A 23,305-nucleotide genomic window follows, 5' to 3' on the forward strand; every position below is an offset into this window, starting at 1 on the left:
GAGCATCTCCTCCCCCTCCTCCTTCACTGACCTTGGTGTCTGCAGGGCTGTTCCTCTCACATCTTCTCACTCCTCTCTCCGGCTGCAATTGCTCCTGGTGTTTTTTTCTTCTTTTCCCCTTCTTAGATATGTTATCCCAGAGGTGCTACCACCGTTGCTGATGGGGCTTGGCCTTGGCCAGCGGTGAGTCTGTCTTGGAGCCGGATGGCATTGGCTCTATCGGACATGGGGGAAGCTTCTCACAGAAGCCACCCCTGCAGCTCCCCAGCTACCAAAACCTTGCCATGCAAACCCAGTACAGGAATACAATAATAACTTTCTAATAGAGGATGGAGTTAGGCTCATTTGAATTCTGACATAAGTGATTTGGAGTGTGTGTATATAGTTTCATTAAGCATTTTGAGTGTTTAATATTTTCCTGAATATACTTTTCCTTTACAGTTCAGAACTAGAGCTATATTAAGAAAGGAAGTACAAAGAAGGTGTAGGTGTTCTGTATTGTTTTATGACTATGTGGTAAAAAAGGCTTTGAGAGTGGTGTTCCATATTTAAATTCATGTTTTTCTTTATCATTTTAGACGAACAGCTTAAAATATTTGAAATAATTTTTACATAATATAATTATTGTTTTTAAATGATTGTTTCTTGCTGAACAGATAAAAGCAACTCAGTTTTCAGTAACTGAATAGACATCATGTCTCGAGCACGGCAGCCCCCACTTGTAACTGGCATCTCTCCCAATGAAGGCATCTCATGGACAAAAGTGACAATTAGAGGAGAAAATTTGGGGACTGGGCCTACAGACCTCATAGGTAAGTTGAAAAAAACCCCTTGTTCTGAGACTGTAGAATGTCACATTTAGGATATGATTAGAGATAATTTTTTTGTATGGTAGGAAGAACGCCCTTTTCACAAACATGTGCTCGAATCCATAAAATCAGGGATGCTGCCTGATGTGTAACTCATCAGAATGACCATACTTTGCTAGATGAACCCTTAGCCTGACTCCACATCCTGTGCTGAACACTAAGAATGAATGCCTGTGGGAGTGTCCTAGAAGAGGGTAGTGGTAACGAGATGCTCCTTTGTTACTTTCCCAGGCACTGAAAATTTCAGCATGGAGACTTGCCTGTCAGAAGTATTTTCAAGGTATTGGGAAAGTCACTGAGCATTGCTGTTACTTGAATTAGTGTAAAAGTAAATTTGCATATCCGCAACAGTTATGACAAAGCGAGTTCAATGATTTAGCTACACGTTCTGTGAAGAACCATTTCCTTCACTGTTTTGATTTTTAACGTGATGACTTCATTTGAATCATCATAGCTCTTGCATTGAAAGAGGGAACAAGCATTTTTCTCTGATTCTTCTGACCATACAGATCTCGATCATCACTGCTCTGTTGCCTCTTTTCCAGGCTGAAAAGTCCTAGCGTATTTAAATTTTCTGCATGTATCCTTGACCCTTCCTGTTGCTCTTCAGTGAATCTGTTTTGGTTTCACTACCAGTGGTGGGTGAACAATATCTTGTTACATGTAGTGTTCAGAGTGTTAATGCACTGTGGCATAATACTGTACTCTCACTTTTGGTTTGTATTTCTTCCATAGGATTCTGTTTTTCATATAACTCTTACTAATGTTTTTCATCGTTCTGCTTATTCTAGGCCCATGATTAAATGCTTGAGGGTTAGTAGTCATTTTGAGCCTGTCATCTGTGAATTTAAGGTTTTGTCTATGTGCATCATATCATTGTTCATTGAATTTCAGCTGCTGTTTTATAGCATCTACATCACAATGCATTCACTCAGTCTCATAAGGTCTGTTCTGCATTTTTTCTAGTTTTTACATTCTGAATAAATTAATATCATCGGCAAACTTTAACCTCTTTGTGATTTATAAATGTAGTGAACATAAGTGATTCCAGCACATACCCTGTGGAAACTTTCCTCAGTGAAAACACACCATTTACTGTAACCCTGTTTCTTTTAACAAGCTATTTATCCACTTGAGGATCATATCCTATAGCTGCTTAATTTTCTTAAGCCTTTCGAGAAGGACTTTGTAAAAACTTTTGGAAATCCAAGTTAACTATAACAACTGGAATTTCCCTTATTTCTTTTGTAAGTTAAGCATATGCATACTTCAGTATTCATGTTAGAGACAATTTATCTAATTTGTTGTGGAATCATGACTCCTCTGAAGTCCATTGGAATTTTGTTTGGCTTTGCTAGAAACAGTGTTTCACTTCATGGCTGTAAACCAAGATTCCCGAATTCCATTCTTGGCCACCACAATGAACTTTATGGCCAAGCATAAGCTACTACAATTTTCCCCTTCACTTCAGTTTGCTGTCTCTCGAAAGGGGAAGTAGTATTTTCCGGAGCTGCTAGATGAGGTTGTGGTACACTAATGAATCTTTATTGAGAAATAATCAAATAACTCATGATGTTAGAGGTGAGTATATTTCTGTGTATTTGTGTGGTTGATGTACTTCAATAACCTCATTAGTTCATTGGTGTAGTCCTCTTAAAAGCGATCAGTGTTAGGTTCTTGGAGGGAAGACGTTTCCTGAACTGTGCCTCAGTATTACAGCTCATTAACTGCTAATATTTTTGTCTCATGTTTTTTTCGGAGTAACTCTTGTAACACATAGCTGCTAATAATCTCATGCTTTGAGGTAAAAATAAAAACATAAAAAATGGATTGCTTTATTTTTTTCCTTAGCTCAATTCTCAGCTTTCTCCAGTAAGTGACTAAGGCCCCAGACATGTAAAGATTTCTTTTCATGGTTGAATTAGGCATGTAAATATTCCCTGTGACCTGAATGGAAATACTGGCAAAAGTGAGCCTTTGTAGGCAGGAGATTTAAACAAGTTTGAGTGAGGGTTTTATACAGTTTATAATCTGCTATTTGAGATGCATTAGAGTAAAATGAAAAGAAATGTTTTTTATATATAAACAGAATATCACGTAATAGAAGAATATACCTTTTCGTTTCATTTAAGAGAGCCTTCTTGTAATCTATTTGTATCTTTGAAACCAAATAAACTTTTTATTTGTAACTCTATAGCTCACAGTAGAAAAAGCCAAATCCAGGAGATACCTGCAACATTTGTGCTCTCAAGGCTTAGTTTGTCTTTTAAGACATTTGCAGCTGTATTTTGCAGGCATTGTAAAGTTGTCAATATATAGGCTTAAGCAAAATTGGAAAGTCTCAATAAGAGAATTACTTGTGCCTATTTATTGAAAGGCACATAAAAGCTATAACCCCAGTATGATATTCTCGGAGATCTTTGTACCATGCAACACATTAAAATGAAATTTTTATTTAAAGGGAAGTTTTCTTGTTTTGGAGAAAAATATGTTGTATGTGTACTATCAAAGGTCTCCTCCAGCATGCCTTTATTTGTTTTAGAAATTGTCTTGTGCCATTACTATATTTAGTATATAACATGTTAACAGAGAATTTCTTTTACATTTTTAAGATACATACAAAGGCTGTTTCCTTCCATTTCAGAAGTGTTGGATCTTGTGATCTTGTTCTCTGGAGAACTTTAGGAACCTCCAATGAGTACAAAATAATTGATACAAGGATCTTCAAAACAATTGTTCAAAATTGTTTACCCTACTAAATTGCTGTAGCTCAGATATTCATTTTAAAGTATTACTTAATTTAAGTATGAATTCAGACCTTTGAAATTCTAGGGTGAAAACCTCTTTATGAATGGTTCAGACAAATTCTTTCAGTTAGTCTTAGTTCCTACTGCAATCTTTTTTTCTTCAGAGATGTTGCTAGCATAAAATCAAAAGAAATGTAATAATATAACCTAAGGTTAAAACCCATGCATCATAAATCTGTGATTTTTCTTCTCCTCTGCAAAATAAAAACTGGCCTAGTTATAATGTTGCAAATAAATAACATATAATAATATGTTATATAATAATAATATTTTTTATTTAAAGACTTTTTTGTGCGTGCATCCTATTTTCCCCCCCACATACACTTTATTCAAACATTTTTAAAGAAACAAATGTACTGTCCTTGCTCAAGTAAAATTGCCTACAGTTGTGGTAAGATTCAGTGCCTTTCTGGTTTTTATTTTTTGGTTTTCATTTTCAAAATAGTTTTTGGCAGGGAGTAAGGCATTTTTACATCTGACAGCCATGAAAACTGCCAAATTTGTCTGCTGTGTAATGTCAGAAACTTAAATCGTGAGAAAAAGTAAGTGTGAAGCTTTGGTACTGAGCCACATACGCTGACCCTTTTCTGTCTGTAAGTATTTTTTAAATTGGTCGGAGCTTTCTAGAAATTAAAAACAAAATCCAAGCCAACAGAGGATGAACTTCTATGCCTGACTAATTTGTGCTCCAGTACAACCAACACACTAGTACAGCCTTGTCCTTTTGGAAATGTTTCTGGGCAAGGGTGTTGTTTAAGAAGAACCTAATGAAGTTGTTCTCCGAATCGATACTATGGAAATGAGGATCTTGCCAATTCTTCAGGACATCAAAACTCTGATTAGGAATATGGGAATTGTTGTTCTAGATCTGAGAAAACAATCCATGTCTTCCAGCATCCGGAGTCCTGATCTGACCAGAATCGATCAGATTGATCAGTCAGATTAATCAGTTGGTCAGACTGATCTGAGGTGAAGCCCCAGGAGCCTTGGACCTTACATTAAGGTGTACCTTGAATCCTAAGTGTTAAGAGGTGTTCTTAAATACTAAAGCTTTTAAAGTTTTAATATGCTACAGTGTTTTCCTATGAGAGAGCTTCATAGCTAAATGTGTGTTGTGTTTTTATTTTGTAATTTGTCATTTGTACTTCTGTTATGACAAAGGTTAGAAAAGGAAATAGATGAGCATCACATGACTATTCTTGCATGCAACAAGGGCAGTTTATTCAGCAGAATCATTGCATTGTGGATTTTGTACAGAAGAGATTGGAACAGAATATTTGTCAATTAATACCTTTTTGACCAAAACCCCTTCTGTGTCTGCAAAAGTACTGCTAAACAAAGAAAGTTGAAGAAACATTGTTCATTATGAATATTTTGCAGTTTCTTTTTTTGCTATGCGAAGTCATACAGAGGGAACTTATCAAAGATTTTTTGCATGCAGTTTTGATGGAAATTTCATGTAAGTACAATACCGAACAGCAGTTCTCTAGTGTCTGGCAGACAGAAGACCTATGGTACAACATGAAGTACAAGTTGCAGTAGCCCATAACTGGTGGAAGAGATTAAAATAAGCTTCAAGCAGCACTGCATGTCTCACGAAGTAGCACTATGACAAAAGACCTGCAGTGACCTAGTGAACATCTGAAAAACGTATTCATGACTGTTTCACTGTAGCTGGCTATAAGGGACTAGAGAAGGGTCATATATTCATGTAAAACATACGAAGCATCATAAATGTATTTGCATTATGGAATTTCAAAAGATACTCCTAGTCACAGTAGGATATTTATCTTTTTCTTTTTTCCAGGTTTAACAATCTGTGGGCACAACTGTCTGCTAACTGCTGAATGGATGTCCGCCAGTAAAATTGTGTGTCGAGTTGGACAGGCTAAAAATGACAAGGGAGACATTATTGTTACTACAAAGTCTGGTGGCAAAGGAACTTCAACTGTTTCCTTCAAACTGCTTAAACCTGAAAAAATAGGTATTTTTCTTGTTCAAATTCCTATCTGTTTTCTTTGCTAAACAAATGTATGACTGAGTGATTCTTTAAATAAAATGTATGTTTAAAATGGATCTACCTCAGGACAATCCTCAGTTGTCTAGAGAAAGCACAGTATATCAATAAAACGTGCAAATATATACATAGATAAACTCATGGTATATGTGAAATTAATCCTCCTATCTCAGTATCCTGATAAAACCCTCAATGACTAATGAAAAGTAGCCCTTTATTTTTCTGTAAGGAGTAACACTAAACTTCTAAAATTAAAAAAAAAAAATCATAACAGATCCAGGAATTACTCTTACGTGTACTATATAAATACAAAATATAAACCAGCTCATGAGCTTTACACCTAAATCCTGAGCTGACAGTTAATCCTTTAAAGAAAGTTGAGTCCTCAATGCTGTTTGTTATTTGTAATTCAAACCATCCTGCAAGACAGAAAGTCTTAAGTATTTCTCATGAGATGCTTAATCACTGAAATGATGTTGCCAAGCAGTCTAGGACCTCTGTTTAATCTAGAATCCAGTCTAAATACCCTCTGGATTGAACACATTTCTTACAGAACACCTCCATTGATGAAGTTGGCTAGTTATCTTTTCCAGAGCAGGGGTTCCCACAAAAGCTATTGTAGACTTTTGTTTTCTGCGGTTCAGTGACAGTAAAATAACGCATAATTTCTCCCAAGCTGTGCTAAGTTCTTAATAATAAAAAGATCAATCAAGTGCAAATGTTACACAGTGAAGCTTTTTGGGAGAAGAGAATTGATATTTTAAAAAACAAGTAAGTGTGGGGATGGGGGTAACTTCTGGTGTTGAGTGTCTGATGGGTATGTTAAAGAAGGGCATGGCCAAGAGTATGGCTGGCTGCATTTTTGACTGAGGGCTAAGACTTACTGTGCCTCACCTTTATGCAGCGTCTGTGCTAAGGCTTTGGAAACAAAGTCAGTCCTGTGTCCGTGTGGCCCAAGGTTGGTTACTTACTTGGTTAGTGAATGGCACAGAAAAGGGATCTTCCCTAAAATAGGCAAATAAGAGGACCTCTAGGTAATTGTTCATTTTGAAAGTAGTAGATGGCAAAGTTTGGACAGATACCAAAATACTTGAAGGAAAGAGAAATACTAATACTCTGTGATCAAGAAAATGCTCTTAATATACATGAAACTGTGCACTCTGTAAGAGGTAATATTTGATGCTCAGCCATGAATACCTTTTCAGCAGCTATAATAAAGTAATTTAGCATAATTCCATCCAGGTTGTTTTGCCGTGTATCTTCTAATATACTACCTAGGCATGCATTTTATATTTATCAGGATTTTTCAAATTAGTTCAGTATGTTAGAAGTTGACGGTGCTGGACCGCCCTTGTTGTTTTAAGGATCTGCGCTTTGTTTTCTCTAGGTATCTTGGATCAGTCTGCTGTCTGGGTGGATGAAATGAACTATTATGACATGCGCACTGATAGGAACAAAGGGATTCCCCCCTTGTCCCTACGTCCAGCTAATCCGCTTGGTATTGAGATAGACAAGTGAGTACCAAATGGCTTTAATCCACTTTTTTAGTGGTTTTCTCTCTATGTGCCTTTATGAATTCCAGAGAAGTTTAATGGTTTATAGGGCAGGGAAAGTTTTAAAAATACATACATATGTTATCTGTTGGTGTGCTACTATTTGGTAGTCAAAAGAGCTGTTGGTGCACATCCTATCCTGCTTTGTAATCCTCACTTTTGGATCATCAATTAGAACTGTAGATAATCTAAAAGCCTGATATATTGAACCTCAGTGATGTTTAGATTTTGAGGACTAGTAAATAACCTAAGGCTTTGGATTTATACATTGTAGTTATGGAATACTTACTGTTGCATTTGAGTTTCATGGGGCTTTTACGGATGTTTAGATTGCTGTTTCTAAAATTGCACTGTAAAATGTTATTTATTATACCACTAGTTTATTTTATTGAAATATTAATACTATTTTCCAACCCACAGACTACTTTCATTCATAAGTATGGTGGAATTTATGACACTTTTTTCTGAAATAGAAACTTTATAGTGAGTGATAAATGGGATTAGAGGGCTTTAAATGGGACACTCTTAAGGCTCCAAACCTGACCAATTCCTAGAAATAACATCAGGAATAATATTTCTCTTGATCAAGATACCAGCTCTACCAAAAACAAAGGCTATTTAAAATTAAGCTATTACTAGGGATCTCATCTGCTGAATATTCTCTTTGTCAGGAGTGCATTGGAGAAAATTTGCAGTGTCCGTTGTTACCTTGTTCTGATGGGGAAACCGTACTTCCCCAAAATCTGCATGGGATCCATCATCAGCTTCCCAGTCTCTGGCTGTGCATTTCTTTTCTAGTTTGAATATGTATTTTTCTTCAAAGTACTAACCCAATTTTTTTTTTTTTTTGTAATCTGAAGATTTTGTCTCTTAAGTATTTTTCTCCAGCCTCTGATGTAACTTCTGATAGATACTTCTTTCATCTTCTCTAGTTTTCCAACCCTGTTAAAATGTGAATTCTGGGACTGTGGACAGTATTCCAGTGTCTCATCAGAAGGTTTCCCATCTCTCCGCCTCTCTCCCTCCCCTGTTCATAATTTAAAAAAAACCCATGATCTTTTTACCACAGTGCTGCACTGGCAACTAGCAGTGAGTGGCTTGTTAGCTGATTCTCTGGAGTTGCTACATTTGCTGCTGGCATGGTTGCTTATGTAGGGATGGCCTGGATTTCTTTATCCTAGCTGTTATCTTTTTGCATTTGATGGCGTTTCTCTGTTTGTTGCTTCCTTGACAAGTCTGTTTTCTCAGTCCAGATGACAGTCTTTCTTTCTTAATATTTTTACCAGCTATTTATAAAAAATTATTGGTGATAAAGCTATTATCAGTATTTTTCATTGGTGATGATGCAGAGTAATGTGGGCTTTAGTAAAACTTTACCTACAGATGTTCTCAGATTTGCTTCTCCATGGATTTGGGCTTTTTTTTTTTGATAGTTCTTTAATCTACTCTATTCTATTGGCATTGCATAAAAGTGAGGTTTTAATCATTCTTATGATAGCAAGTCCCTTTTAAAATGATGATATATTAATTTTGTCTAGTCACTTTTTTTCCAATGAAGTACTTAATCTCAAAGCCCATATAATACGTTCTCAAACATTGTATGAAATAGTTGTGACTGTCATTAAAACTAATTTTTGCTGCTTTAATTCTGTATTTGTTGAGACCTGCAACAGCTTTTCCATTATTTTATCTGAGATTTAAGTCAAGATAACTAGTTCTATTGCATAGTCCTCTATCCATGTGTATCTCACAATACTTCTTTCTGTAAATACAATGGCTGTGACGCAGTTACTTTTGATTTGTTCTTATTTTAACAAAATTTCTAATGTAGTATTTGACTTCATGACCAAAATTGATAGTTCTTACAGTTAAGACAGTGTCAATGTGATAGATTAAGAATTATCTTCCTGAAACCTTAACAGCATTAGTTTAGGATTTGTTTAATTTAGAGTTATGTTTGGATGTTTGTTAAATAGGAAACCAGCGATATTATATTTTTAAATGTTTCATCTGAAAGCATTAGGAAACATCATTTTAATGAAACCTTATATTGTGTGAAAAAGAAATGTCAGGAATATGTAAATACAGATAGAAAATAACCTTTTTGGGGAGAGGGGGGAATAGGGAAATATTTGGGCAAGCATAATATCATTGATCTCCAAGTTCATTAGAGGTGAAGCATGAAGCTTACAGCAAGCACTGGTGTTGAAAATGACCAGTTTGAGAGAAGGAACACTAGTCAGTATAACAAGTAATTGTGTAGAGGGATTGAGGGGTAAGTTGTGGAGAGGGGAGAGAGAGAGGGAAAGAGAGGAGAAGCCTGATTTGCACTCATTTGTTCTCCTGCCTTGCTAACAGTTGTTTGTTCATCTTTTAAAACACAGAACTTATCCAATTAGATGAAGGTTTTTTTACATTGCTATTACTTAGTGCATATTGTGTGTATGCTATGAAGTATTTCATTCACACCAGAAAACAGGTATTTACAATACTTTCAGATCTAGTTTTTTAGTTTTCAGAATGGAATAAAAACTGGTACAAAGCTTTTAGTTTTCTATCACTGTCTTTATACTGGCTTTCAGTGCAAAGCAAATCTGTGTCACCTTCCCCCCCTCCAAGGAATATTTCCGGCTGTGGTGTAAGGCAGATGTAGCCAGAAACCCTTACAGAAGGCTTAAATAGCTTACAGGAAGAAAAAGAGTATACAGAGTGATCACCTCAGTCTGAGAAATGTGGAAAGTTGGTATGAAAATGCTGATGTTAACAGTGATGTTGCAGTACTTGGGGTGGTTTTAGCAGTTTAGAGCTGTTACAAGAGCAGGTTGGTAGGTTATGTTCTACCAGCGTAGGATTGTTCAGGATATTGAACAGTTCTGGGAGAGAGTATGTGATGCCTGTTTCATAAAGGCACTGGTTGAAATCTGTTGGTGGAAAATTTAGATCTACATAAGGTTTGTGAATGAATTGCTTGTTCAGATGTACCACATACTTTTCCCGTCCTGCATGACAAGTCCTGGTTTAATCAAAGGTTCCTTGCTTTCTCTACCTACTTTGTCAGACTAAAAAAATCCATTCTTTGCCAAGCAGTAACAGCAGTCAGACCTAGTGGTGGTTAGAAAATTTTTGAATAGTGTTTGTTGTTGTGCATGTAGCAGAGGTCATTATGGTGGATCCATCTCGTACATGAAAGCAAATACTGACATGCTAAGTACATTCCACATACTTCTGTATCCACCCACTCAATACAGATGCTTCCCTCTTCCCACGCCAGCTTCCAAAACAGTTCATCTGGGAGGAGGGAACAGATGATCTTATGCTGCCACCTAATGGTAAACATCAGCTTGCTACCATGAGATAGAAAAAGACTTTCTGGAGGCTTTGATATTTATTTTGAAGTGGTTTGTATGGAAATGCAGTCAATTTCATCCTTGAATGTGATGGACTTGTGGAAACTTTTCTCTCAGAGATGCGTTCGGAAAAATTGTGAAACCTGCAGGAGAGAGATGCAGTATATAGTCCTAGTTTTATGATGTTAAAAATTGTAGTAACACTTACTGCTTGTAAGGCTGACGCATCAGTTGTGGCTACCAGCCTGTAATCTCTTAGTAGATTTCTCTTATCACAGTCTGCCATTTTTCAAATATGGTTGTCATTTTGCTGTCATATTTCTGATAAACTCAATGCTACTAGGGAGTAATTGCCAGAATGCATCCTTGTCTTTGGTTGTTGGAGAGACCTTTATTAACACCTTCTGATTTCTTGTGTTTAGTCTACTTCAGTGTCCCTTGTGCTGGTCTTCTTGTGTGCATGATTAACACAGTACAGCTGGTACAAAGCCTGCTTCTAGGAGTCTGACTGGTACCAGACAGAGGAGGGGGATGTACAGCAGCTCTAACTGGAGCTTGTTTATGCTGGTTGCTATTCAGAATCTGTGTTTGTTTAAAGTAACTCTTTTTGACCTATAAACTCCTGTGGAATTGAAGTTCAAGTTACCTTTTGGTGACTGTATCCTGCCTGTTTTGGGACCTGCCTTTTATCTGCAAATATTGTCATATGTGCTGAAAAGCATACTACAACGTTGTGGAACTCTGGGAGCTTTATAATCTTTACAGAAAAATTGCAGTTTGCTAAGCTGTATTCATAGTCGGGCTCTGTTCGTTAGTATCCATTGCATTCTGTTGCCGTTACTCACTTGTGACTGCTTGGAGGCTGTGGTTTACTAATGGAGATTACAGCAAATCTTAAACCTCTGGAGAATATAAATGCTCTGTATATGCAACAGTTCTGTAGTAGAGCTTTGTAAGAGCTGATACATGCTGTGATGTTAAATTAGATTTATTGAGTATCAGGCTATACAGAACCTAAAGTTTGGGGTAGTGGAGGGAGGGGCTTGTATTGATGGATGCAAGTGAATCGATTGTACCCTGTGTGTTTTGAATCCAAAGTAAATGTGCATGCCCTTTATGTGGAAGCAAGGACTGCTCCATCTAATACTGTGTGACTCGAATAGATACACTCAAAATATATTTGAGGGAAGTGAAAGTGTGTAGTGGCTTGAAACCAAGTTTATTTTTGTTATAGTTCTCATGAATACAAACAGTATGTGAAATCTTAATTACTTTTATATTTAAAATTGTTGCTTGTGGATGAATAAGGCTACTTTAAAAAGTTAACTGGAGGTCTAGTACCAGATCTGGTTCTGTTTTAAATAAAAAGTCTGCCTAGCAGAAAGTTCTACTATATAAATGCAGTATGTCTACCTTTGCTGAAACTGTAAAGGTAACAAAATACATAGAGTTGTCAAGGATGATAAACTACTACTTTTTCTGAGGTTTTCTGGATTCAATTTGTGGTTCCCAGTTTCTTTTAGAGTGATTGCTTTTTAATCAATGATTAAGTATTCAGAGTTGCTTCCTGAAGTGATTCTTTTATAATGAGCAAATCAACAGGAAAATGATCAACAATTTAACTGTATGTCAGCATGGTCTCAGCTTTTGCTACTAGTTCATATTTGCCCTGTAATATTGAAAAGAGTAAACCAGAAATATTTTCTCAAGTCACATATGTGCTTGTTTGTAAGTAAATGGTAAGCAAGTTTTCATGAGAACAACTTCCAATGACTTATTTAATTTACTAATGGAAGTTAATGAAACAAGCTTGTGTGTATGTGGAGTCAGTCTCTTTTTAGATGCATCTGGCCAGACGTTTTAGAAATACAGTTGCTTTCAGTTTGAACTTTTTAGTTAGCAGCTTGTTGTGAACACAGCTGTAGCAAGTCATTCCAAGCTCCCCATATCTGTTAGTGGAAAAACTACTGGTAAAATTTATGATAAAAATAAGGATACTACACTACAGAGTATAACATATTGTTAACATACCGCACACATTCACATTCATGTTTCTACTCTGTTGTGACTATGTCTAAAATATGTCCACACAGATAAAAGCACCCATAAACGCATTGCTAATTTATGGTTCGGCGCAAATACATCTGCTGGAAAAAAGCTCCTAATAACTTTTCAATGCAGTCAAACATCAAACTGAAAAAACCCCCTTCATTTCTGTCCCACTGTCTGTGGGTAAAACTCATTTGCAGGAATTTATTACATCCCTAGCTAAATTATTGGTCTTTATCTCAATATATATACGTATAAAACAGGGTTGGGTTTTTTTCCCCTTAGGAATTGTATCACTCATGCATAAGCTTAAACTGTCATGCATATGCCTTACAATCTTGCAATAATAAGTAGCATTTGGTAACGGTATATTTGTTGAGTGTGTGTGCTTTTTGTATTGTATCTGTTTCTTTTGGCTTCTGAGGAAATATGTTGAAGTTCTGAAAATATGAACAAAATTCTGCTTCTGTATTATGTACGTGCACTTACATAGTACTTGCACTGAAGGTCTGAGCCTCTTCTGAGGTAACTGAAAATGTTTTATTGTTTTTGGTTTTTAGCATTAAAAAAATGTAGTTGACTACAAAGATGCCACCATGCGTGGATTTAATATAAAAGCTTTTTTGGACAGTCATGCCATGTATCACATGTGAAGTACTGTCTTGCAAATTCATGTGCCTACTGGGCATTTTTGACTACTTTGAATGAAAGGTAAGATATCTTAAAAAGTCTTTAAAGGAAGGATAAATCAAAACTTTCTTCTCCTTACATCCATCAGCGTTTTCTGCTCACTAACTGGCATTCATGAATTTAAAGGTCATTGGTAATCTTGAATCACACTACTTGTGTTTATAAATTTATAAATTAGCATTGTCACTCTTTCTTTGAACACAGAGAAATGTTCATTTTTAGTTGCTACATTTGTTTGTCTCACTATTTTCCCCTTCTCTCTCTCTCTCTCTCTCCCCCCCCTTTTCATATGTCATCACTTTTCTTTGCATCTCATTTGATTTTTTTGCTTGTTTTTAAAAAATATTGTTTCATGCCCCTGCTGTAATCAGGTGCTACTGATGAAAGACTTCTGTGCCATGTCATTATATATGTAGGTCATTTGTACCTGCTTCTGCTAATGGCCATTCGGATACAAATAGAAACAACTCTTGTTTCTGCATAACTGTACTTTTTAATGCGCCTACCTTTAGATTTGCTTCACTTAATCTGCTGTTTGCTTTTTGTGATAAAAACAGCTCTAGTTATCTTGAAATATGTTCAGATTACAGAAAAAGCAAAACTAACAAATCATTGCTTTCGTGTCCATTCAAATGGCTTTTCATACGTATTAAATGTAATTCCAATAGCTGACTCTCGATCACTACCCCCACCCAAGTTTGATCTCAAATGCCAAATGTGGCAGGTTTGCATTTGTGTACAGTCTACTTCATATAGCAGAGCTCACCTACCTTGTGAGCATCAGAGAAGGATCTTACTGACTTTTGAGTTTGACGTGGTGATCCAAAAATGACATAGTAAATTTTTAGAATAGAATAGAATATTTCAGTTGGAAAAGACCTACAGTGATCATCTTGTCCAACTGCCTGACCAATTCAGGGCTGACCAAAAGCAAACTTGTTTCTGAAGATGCGATGCAGCTGGTGTAAAGAATAGAGTGGTGAGTGTGCCTGGTGATGTACTCAGACTGCATGGTGGTGTGAATATGGCCAAGTATTAAGTGTGTGTCTGGACTGAGGGATGAAGATTGTTATGTTTTCATCAAAAAGCACTTTAAATATTTTAATTACACTGACTTAAAATAAATGGAATACATGTTCTATATGAGTGTCTTAGAAGCTACTTATAGTTTCAAAAACACTGTTGTAGAGAATCTGCTTTCACAAGGAATTAGCTTGTGTGCTATCCCTCTGCATTGTAGGACTGAATAAAAACAAAAAAGCTTGCTGTTTCTCACTCAAGACATGCCCACTTTTTCTTAGTGTTTTGTATACTATGAACAGACAGATCAGTGTACTCTGTTTTGCAAGAGGATGAATTTAACTCAGGATTTCTGTCAGGGTTTGTATATAATGGAAGTATGCTCTGTGTATTTTCCTTCATGTTTGTGTGGGACTTCTGCTGCACATGGAGCAATAGACAATGGTAGTGTGAGATCACTTACAAGCTGTCAACCTGGTGATGTCCTGTCATTTTAATGTTAGGTGGGTACTGGTTCATGGCTTATAGAGAATATTTTTTCTTATTTACTTGGTTTGGTGTACTGATTTTACTGTTTAAAAGGTAGAGTTGACTTTGAGTACCTTCAGCATTAGTGGTCCTGCAGTTGCATATTAGCAGTATCACATCGCATCTGTCTAGTCCCATTTTCTGAAGGCAGCAGTTCTCTTTCTTTAGAAGCAATTTGTTCAGGCAGCATTTCTGTCATATGTGTGATGGTGAAATCAAAAATGTAAAATTAGTTTTACTGTATGTTTGAGTCTTTCCCAGTCATACTACATGTGTCTGTCATACCAAATTTAATTTCATGTTGAGTTTACATTTATGTTTACATCTTGTTGGAACATGATTTAGTTTGTTGGGGTTTTTTTATCTGATATTTTTAATTGTAAGCTGTTCACTAGAATATGTCTCACTGAAGAAATGAATATTCATTTTTCAGAGGCAGATTTCCTCAAAAAGATTTAGAGGCACTGTTTCCTGGGATGAGTGCTGACTTCACTAGTGAAAACTTTTCTGCTGCCTGGTACCTGATTGAGAATCATTCAACAACAAGGTTTGTTGCTGTCAAATAAACAGTTGTTTTAAATGCAAGTCACTTGATGTTATTAGACAATAGATGTGTCATTGGTGGTTGACACTTGCAGTAATAGACCTGTAGTCTCTACTACTTTCTGCTTGGCTAGAAACTTGAGTCAACCAATCTGTTCAATGTATTTATGAGGAGAGCTTCATTTTTAACCAGACCTAATTTATGGGCCTTTTCCCCCCCCTCTCTTTTTCCCCCCCCTCTCTTTTTCCCCCCCCTCTCTTTTTCCCCCCCCTCTCTTTTTCCCCCCCCTCTCTTTTTCCCCCCCCCTCTCTTTTTCCCCCCCCCTCTCTTTTCCCCCCCCCCCCTCTCTTTTCCCCCCCCCTCTCTTTCCCCCCCCCTCTCTTTTGTCCCCCCCCTCTCTTTTTCCCCCCCCTCTCTTTTTCCCCCCCCCTCTCTTTTTCCCCCCCCTCTCTTTTTCCCCCCCCTCTCTTTTTCCCCCCCCCTCTCTTTTTCCCCGCGCTCTTGTTTTCACCCCCCACTATTTTCACCCCCCCCCACTCTTTTACCCCCCCCTCTCTTTTTCCCCCCCCTCTCTTTTTCCCCCCCCTCTCTTTTTCCCCCCCCTCTCTTTTTCCCCCCCCTCTCTTTTTCCCCCCCCTCTCTTTTTCCCCCCCCCTCTCTTTTTCCCCCCCCTCTCTTTTTCCCCCCCCTCTCTTTTTCCCCCCCCTCTCTTTTTCCCCCCCCTCTCTTTTTCCCCCCCCCTCTCTTTTTCCCCCCCCCTCTCTTTTTCCCCCCCCTCTCTTTTTTCCCCCCCCTCTCTTTTTTCCCCCCCCCTCTCTTTTTCCCCCCCCCTCTCTTTTTCCCCCCCCTCTCTTTTCCCCCCCCCCTCTCTTTTCCCCCCCCTCTCTTTTCCCCCCCCCTCTCTTTTCCCCACCCCTCTCTTTTCCCCCCCCCTCTCTTTCCCCCCCCCTCTCTTTTTTCCCCCCCCTCTCTTTTTCCCCCCCCTCTCTTTTTCCCCCCCCTCTCTTTTTCCCCCCCCTCTCTTTTTCCCCCCCCTCTCTTTTTCCCCCCCCTCTCTTTTTCCCCCCCCTCTCTTTTTCCCCCCCCTCTCTTTTTCCCCCCCCTCTCTTTTTCCCCCCCCCTCTTTTTCCCCCCCCTCTCTTTTTCCCCCCCCTCTCTTTTTCCCCCCCCTCTCTTTTTCCCCCCCCCTCTCTTTTTTCCCCCCCCTCTCTTTTTCCCCCCCCCTCTCTTTTTTCCCCCCCCCTCTCTTTTTCCCCCCCCCCCTCTCTTTTTCCCCCCCCCCTCTCTTTTCCCCCCCCCTCTCTTTTCCCCCCCCCTCTCTTTTCCCCCCCCCCCTCTTTTCCCCCCCCCTCTCTTTTCCCCCCCCCTCTCTTTTTCCCCCCCCCTCTCTTTTCCCCCCCCCTCTCTTTTTTCCCCCCCCTCTCTTTTTTCCCCCCCCCTCTCTTTTTTCCCCCCCCTCTCTTTTTTCCCCCCCCTCTCTTTTTTCCCCCCCCTCTCTTTTTTCCCCCCCCTCTCTTTTTTCCCCCCCCTCTCTTTTTCCCCCCCCCTCTCTTTTTTCCCCCCCCTCTCTTTTTGCCCCCCGCGCTCTTTTTCCGCCCCCCTCTCTTTTTTTCCCCCCCCCTCTCTTTTTTCCCCCCCCTCTCTTTTTTCCCCCCCCTCTCTTTTTTCCCCCCCCTCTCTTTTTCCCCCCATGTCAGATGGCAGTTGTCTTGCTTCATGTTAAAGCCCTTTATGAATGAAGAAATTAGGCAGCATGACCTTGAGTGAAAACTCCAAACATTAACTTAAGTCATGACTAGAGGCTCAAGATAAGGGCACTGAACAGATGACTAAGAGTAAAACTGTTAGTAAGGAGAGTTAGCTTTTAGTCAACTCTTGTGGAAAATGGTATAGTAGAAAGAAGTTGGACAAGCCAGTAAGATTTTTGAGGTAAATCTCTTAAAATCTGGACCATTAACTTCTTAATTTTTAAATCTAGTTCATAATATGTACTGAGATGAATGCATTAGGTAAATATATTTGTGCATGTATAACTGATTTCTGAAACTTCTATCTGCTGGTGTTCAGATAATACTGGAAGGCATTTTTAGTAGAGATGATGAGCCTTTTTTTGTTGTTGTTTTCAGCTAGGTATTCTGATTAGCACTTTGAAGGGAAATACCACTTTGCAAATTTAATTTTTTTTTTTTTTTTTTAAATAATGTTAGAAACAGGTGCGGGTTAGTTGGGGTTTGGGGTTTTTTTTGGGTGGGAGGTGGTTGTATTTGGTTTTAGGAGCTCCAGAAATAACCATTAATCTGCTTGGGAAATACTTTAATTTCCTCTCAAAGTGATGGTAGATTGAAGAGCCAAAACAGCAGCAAAAGAACATTATCTAATACACACATAATGACAGCATCTTTTGAAATCAAGTAACTAAAAGAAGAGTGATTCAAAATGGAATGTATCTATCACAATCTGATAACTTCAGGGATCATAAGTTTTTTAAAAAAGCTGAAGACGTAATAAAGTTGTAAAGAACAGCTTTTGATGTGTTTAAGCAGTTTCCTTTACATTTGGCCCTTGGAGTGTTGCCATTTTGTCGCTGATTCGTGAGGGCACCAGTGATGCTGCCAAGAGCGATGTAGAACAGATCAAGAGTAGTTGCAAAGCCCTGGGGACAAAGGTGAAGAACATGTGAGCCTGGGTATTTTTTGATTTACAGGTGAAGGGGAAAGATTCAGGTAGTAGTGGATGCATCCTGTAGGTTCACAGCTGGCTGTACCACTGGTTTCACAGGCAACATTTTTACTTGTATAGCCATGGATCCATTACTAAAGAACAAGGACTGCAACTGAGAAATTGAATTCATTTAAAAAAGAGGGGTGGGAGCATCTTTGCCAGCAGGTTTGCAATTTGGTGATGAGGACTTCAAACTAGGAGTATCAGGGATGGGGATAACAGCTTTCAGTTAAATGAGGGGACAGAGATCAGAGGGCTACGTGTGTGGTTCAGTGATGGGATTGGGAGCACTGCTAGGAATTACAAAAATGGTTGGAAGGGGCCAACCTCGAGTACTTTTACATGCTCACATGCAAGTAAGAGGAGCCAGAGCTCCACATGTGGGATTAGACAAGTATATCACTGGAATATTGGGATAGCCCATATGCATGGGGTTCTGTAATGGATTGGAAGAGGCTTTCTGAAAAAGATACTCAGGAAAGAAGAGAGGGACTTGACCTTTGTGTGAAGGAACACTTTGAATGTATGGTCCCTCTTATGGAGCAGGTAGCAGAACGGTTGAGAGCTTGTTCAAGAAGCTGGAAAGGGTGACATCACAGTGGGATGAGGAAGTAAACAAAATCTTCATTAAGCAACTTGAGGAAGTCTCCAGAGAGCAGACCTGGTTCCTGCACAAGACTTTAACCTCCCTGATATTTGCATGAAAGGCAGCAATCCAGGAGGCTTGTCGAGAGTTCTGGGAATGACTTCTAATGTAGCTACTAGGTGGGAAATCAAGGATGCTGCTTTCCTGAATCAGATTCTTGTAGGCAAGGCAGGGGACATAACAGCAATCATGAAATAGTCGAGTGCAAGGCCCAGCAGAGTACACACCTGGGGTTGGGCAACAGCAGTGCAGAAGGCAATCTGTGTTTGTAACATGCTGTAAATACCAGTTGGCTATCTAGTACAAATCATCTTCTGGGGTGTATCAGCAAGACTGGGTTATGTAAGATATGGGGATAGTCATTCTGCTCAATGTTATTAAAGCCACAGTTGAAGCGTGCTGCCCGGTTTTGGCCACTGCTTTAAGAAAGATATGAGACCTGAGCCACAAAAATAAGACCATATAAGAATCGGTGGGTATACAGCTTGAATGAATTAGCTGCTTAGAAAAGAAACAAAATTAATCCAGAATGCATGTTCTGGACATATGTAGTGGGTAGTGCAAGGATAGCCATCACTTGTTGGTGGTTTACCAAGAACAGAACAAACTAGTTTTGCAGCAAGGGAGATTTAGGTTAGACACAGATTAAAACCAATATTAGATTGCTTAAGCCCTGGGACAGCATAACTTGGGAAGCTGTGGAATGACCATAACTGGAGAGTGTTGAGATTTGATTTGACAGCTATCTGTCATAAATGGCCTAGGTACATTTAAGAATGCTGTGAATCCAGAAAATGAATTAAATGATTTCTTAGAACTGATTTTTAACTTGTACTATGCCAGTGGGTCAGTACCTGGAAGTCCACTTTCATGGACATTCAAGCTTATTAAGAAAAAACATTTTTAACACTTTGTCTAGTATCAGCTTAAGTTCTTCATCTTTCTTGCACAAAAAACTTTAATCAATTTGTGTCTTTGTATGTCAACAGTTTCAAGTCATGGTCCCCACAGTCCAGTGGAATAAAAAGTATTGATTTTTGTTTTTAAATGAAAGCTGTTTGTTTGCATATTAGTTCAGTTTATATTGGTTTATAAAATCTAAATCTTTGAAGGTGGAAAAAGCTGTGTGAAACTCAATTAGGAAGAATGGCTCAAAGGGTAGGGTGAATCCAATCATGCTTTGAATCTAATTATAATTAGCTTTAAATAAAGAAGCAAAATTGATTTATTTTCTTTCCTTCCTATTTCAAAATGTGTAGTCTTAGAAATATTCTGGAATTGTAGAATTATTTGCCCCATAGAATCTGTGCTGTTTTTCCGGAAACACACATCAATGGTTTAGTTCTTGTCCTCCATGTAACCTCAGGTATTGGGAGTGCTAAATGTGTGGTGCACTCATGTTTTGGTTAGCTTATGTCTGTTTTTTCCTTGAAGGAAATTATTTTTAAGCAATCAAAATAGCATCTTTTTTTTTTTTTTTTTTTTTTTTTACCCTGGCAATATCCTGACAAATATAAATAAACTCTTTAGACTTACTGTTAGATCATCAGATAACATGAAATGGTGCTTAAAAAGAGAACTGTACAGATTTCTGTTAGTTTGGAAATGCTGCTGGTAAGTACTTCTTGTATGGCCAAGTAGACCAATCCAGCTATTGACTAATGTGATTTCTGACCAGCAGATGGAAACAGGAAATAAAACAAAATGTTGTGACACCATCAGTATAAAAAGGAAAATGCCTGTAAGTGCACCAGTGGTTTTTTGTCTCGCAGTAGGCGGTGATAGCCTTCTCACCGCCTGGGCTACAGCTTGGTTTGTTCTTCTAATATGTCTTTTTTATCACTGATTAAAATGGACAAAAGCTACTGGGGGAATTGCCTTATGTCTTAATTTCCTTACTTCATTGTTTCCCTCCCCTCTGTGAGGTATGGAGCGGTTTTTCGTTTGATTCTTTTGTATTAGGGAGATGAGTTTGGCCTGCAGGTAGGAGAAAAGACCTTGAGGATTAAAATTATGAAAAATTATCTGAGCTTGTTTGTGATAGTGCTTTTATAATGAATCCAGGAGCATAACTATGGGGTTCATATTCATAGTCATCAACAAAAAAATGCATGTATTGAAGAACTAGTTGCGATATAGCACTTCTAAAACTAATTGCAGCTGCTTGCAAAAAATAAAAACGTGAAATCAAATGTAAACTGGCAATAATCTAGAAATATTAGGAAACTAAAATAAAAAGAAACCTACCATGCAACATGAAACAACAATAAGTTAGTGATTAATATTCCCCTATGAAGTCTCTTTCAAAACCAATTCAGTGGACTACATATAAAAAAACATACTTTCATAAAGCAGGAATCTTTTCAGCTTTTCTTTATTTTTGCACTAATGTTGTGTTCAATACTGAACTGTACGTCCAAACCACATAAAAATATTGAAGGAATTCAGAAACCAAAAGTGAAAAAGCATTGTGAACTAAGCTGCAGAGTTAAACAGATGTCATTATTAAAGAGACTTCTAACATCCCGGTAGTTAATCTAGTGTAGTAAGTGTAGTGCATTGTACTATCACCTATTTAAGGCATGTACAGGCAGGTAGCTAAGAGCAATATTGCCTGTTTAGAAGAAATTTCTGAATTAATTTGTATTATAAAGAAGTCTGTTCCATCACAAGTGATAGGAGCCCTGCATTTAGGATTAAAACTAAAAACCAAAAACTTTTTGGACTAAAAAGTAAATAATCAGTATCGAGAAGCACACTTGTTAGCGATTACTTCATCCTTAATAGCTGTTGCAAAAGTGGCTGCCTTTATTGTCCAAGTAGTTTTTTCTGTTTATTCATTAGGTGACCTTATTCATTGTCTGAATATCATGGGGATTTTCTTGTCTATTTTCAGTTTTGATCAGCTCAAAACGGCTGTTGTGAATTTGAAGAAACAAGCCAATAAGAAAAATGAGGGGAGTCTAGCTTATGTGAAAGGAGGTCTCAGCACATTTTTTGAAGCACAAGATGCTCTGTCAGGTAAAGATGCTCTGCACTTACTAGATACAGTATAAAAGAAAAGACAATGTCTACATGTATGGTTGAACTTAATATTAAAAATATTATTTTTCTTTGCAGTCTCTTCTAAAAGTGTATAATGAGTCCAAAATCTGTATTACATTGGTCACAAGCTGGGACTGGCTGACTGACTGTTGTGCTATATTTAGAAAAGCTGACACCAAATGTCTCAGACAGGAATTGAAGGGATTTGATGAAACTGTGATTTTAGACCACAAATCCAGAAGAAGAGAGGAAATGTTGAACTGGAGGTGATATTAAGAGAATTTACAAACTGTAGCAATGTAAAAACTTGATTTTATGATGCCTTATCCCATAGTCAGACTGTAATGTTTACATGCATGTTCAATACACTCTGACTTGGGAAATCAGACGCCTTTATATTCTGCTTGCTACAGGGAAAATGCAGCACACTAGTGAGATTACCTTAGTAATCTGTGCCATTTTTATGCATATCTTTATTTTTACATATATAAAAGCATTTTATGCTTTAAGTGTGTGTATATGTACATAAAATGTCTCTCAGGTAAAAGCTCATTGTGGGCTACTGTCGTAGCCCTGTCTAGTTAGGGACTGTGCTGGACAAGAAAGTGACAGTATGCCAATAGGTTTGACACTACCACTATGCTGTTCTCAGTAGCTATTGTATATTGCAGGATTATCACTCCTGATCATTGATCTTGTCTTACAGGTACCATAGAGTAAGAAAACTTGTATCTACATATAGCCTCAGCCAAGCTAGCACTTCTGTTGGCTTTAGTAACACTGCTTTGTGGAAGTACCAATTTTCTCTTGACCCACTTGCAGGCCAGTCACTGTCTGATAGCCACTTCCATGTGTTGGGGGAAAAGGGAAGACCGTGCTGTTTCACCTGGTGGTCTGTCCATATTCCTGCCCCTGGCAGATTAACCTGTGACTTGCCCTTCCGATGACAGCATTTTCAAAAGTGGTTGACAACTTTTGGCTACCTGCCTAATTTGGTAATTTTTAAGAGGAGAACCTTTTCCCCAAGTGTGGATGTACATGCTTTGGTAGGAAAGACCTCTTCTTGAGACAACTGAAGATTCTTCCTGTGAAGAATCTTAACTCCTAAGCATCTTTATTACCCCACCCAGAGCTGACCTTTTACTGATCGATTTTGGAAAACCTTAGCCTAAATCTAGATAGGTTCAATAACAGAAGTATTAAAGGATTTAGTGGAAATACTAAAAAATGTGGTGGTAGTCGTAGGAAAAGACACTAAGAAGAATCAGTATTTGGCATTCTTTAATTTTTGTTTTAAGCTGAGTTTTTATTAAATGCTAGGGAAAATTATAATAGGCTATTTCTTTGTAAGTCTTTAATGTCTTGAAAATATTGAAATGTTGTTTTTTCTTAAATAATTCAAACTGCTAAATAAACCTGAACAAATACTGGAATGCGACTTGTTTTTCACAATCAAATCGGCTTTTCAT

General features: G+C 38.0%; 1 protein-coding gene across 3 annotated transcripts in view; it reads left to right on the forward strand.

Annotated features, from left to right (window-relative positions):
* The window catches only part of EXOC2 (exocyst complex component 2), a 136,256-nt gene that overhangs the window by 15,219 nt on the left and 97,732 nt on the right, over window positions 1–23,305 (forward strand). For all 3 annotated transcript variants that reach the window (XR_008575767.1, XM_054815814.1, XM_054815815.1), the window contains exons 2-6: window positions 657–812; window positions 5,484–5,660; window positions 7,081–7,207; window positions 15,314–15,427; window positions 21,688–21,812. Coding sequence is in view for 2 of the 3 variants with exons in the window: in XM_054815814.1 (XP_054671789.1) it covers window positions 695–812; window positions 5,484–5,660; window positions 7,081–7,207; window positions 15,314–15,427; window positions 21,688–21,812 (661 nt within the window). In the remaining variant the exon portion in view is untranslated. The remainder of the gene's footprint in view (window positions 1–656; window positions 813–5,483; window positions 5,661–7,080; window positions 7,208–15,313; window positions 15,428–21,687; window positions 21,813–23,305) is intronic.

This window comes from Grus americana, chromosome 2, assembly GCF_028858705.1.
Source record: "Grus americana isolate bGruAme1 chromosome 2, bGruAme1.mat, whole genome shotgun sequence".
Classification (NCBI taxonomy): domain Eukaryota; kingdom Metazoa; phylum Chordata; class Aves; order Gruiformes; family Gruidae; genus Grus; species Grus americana.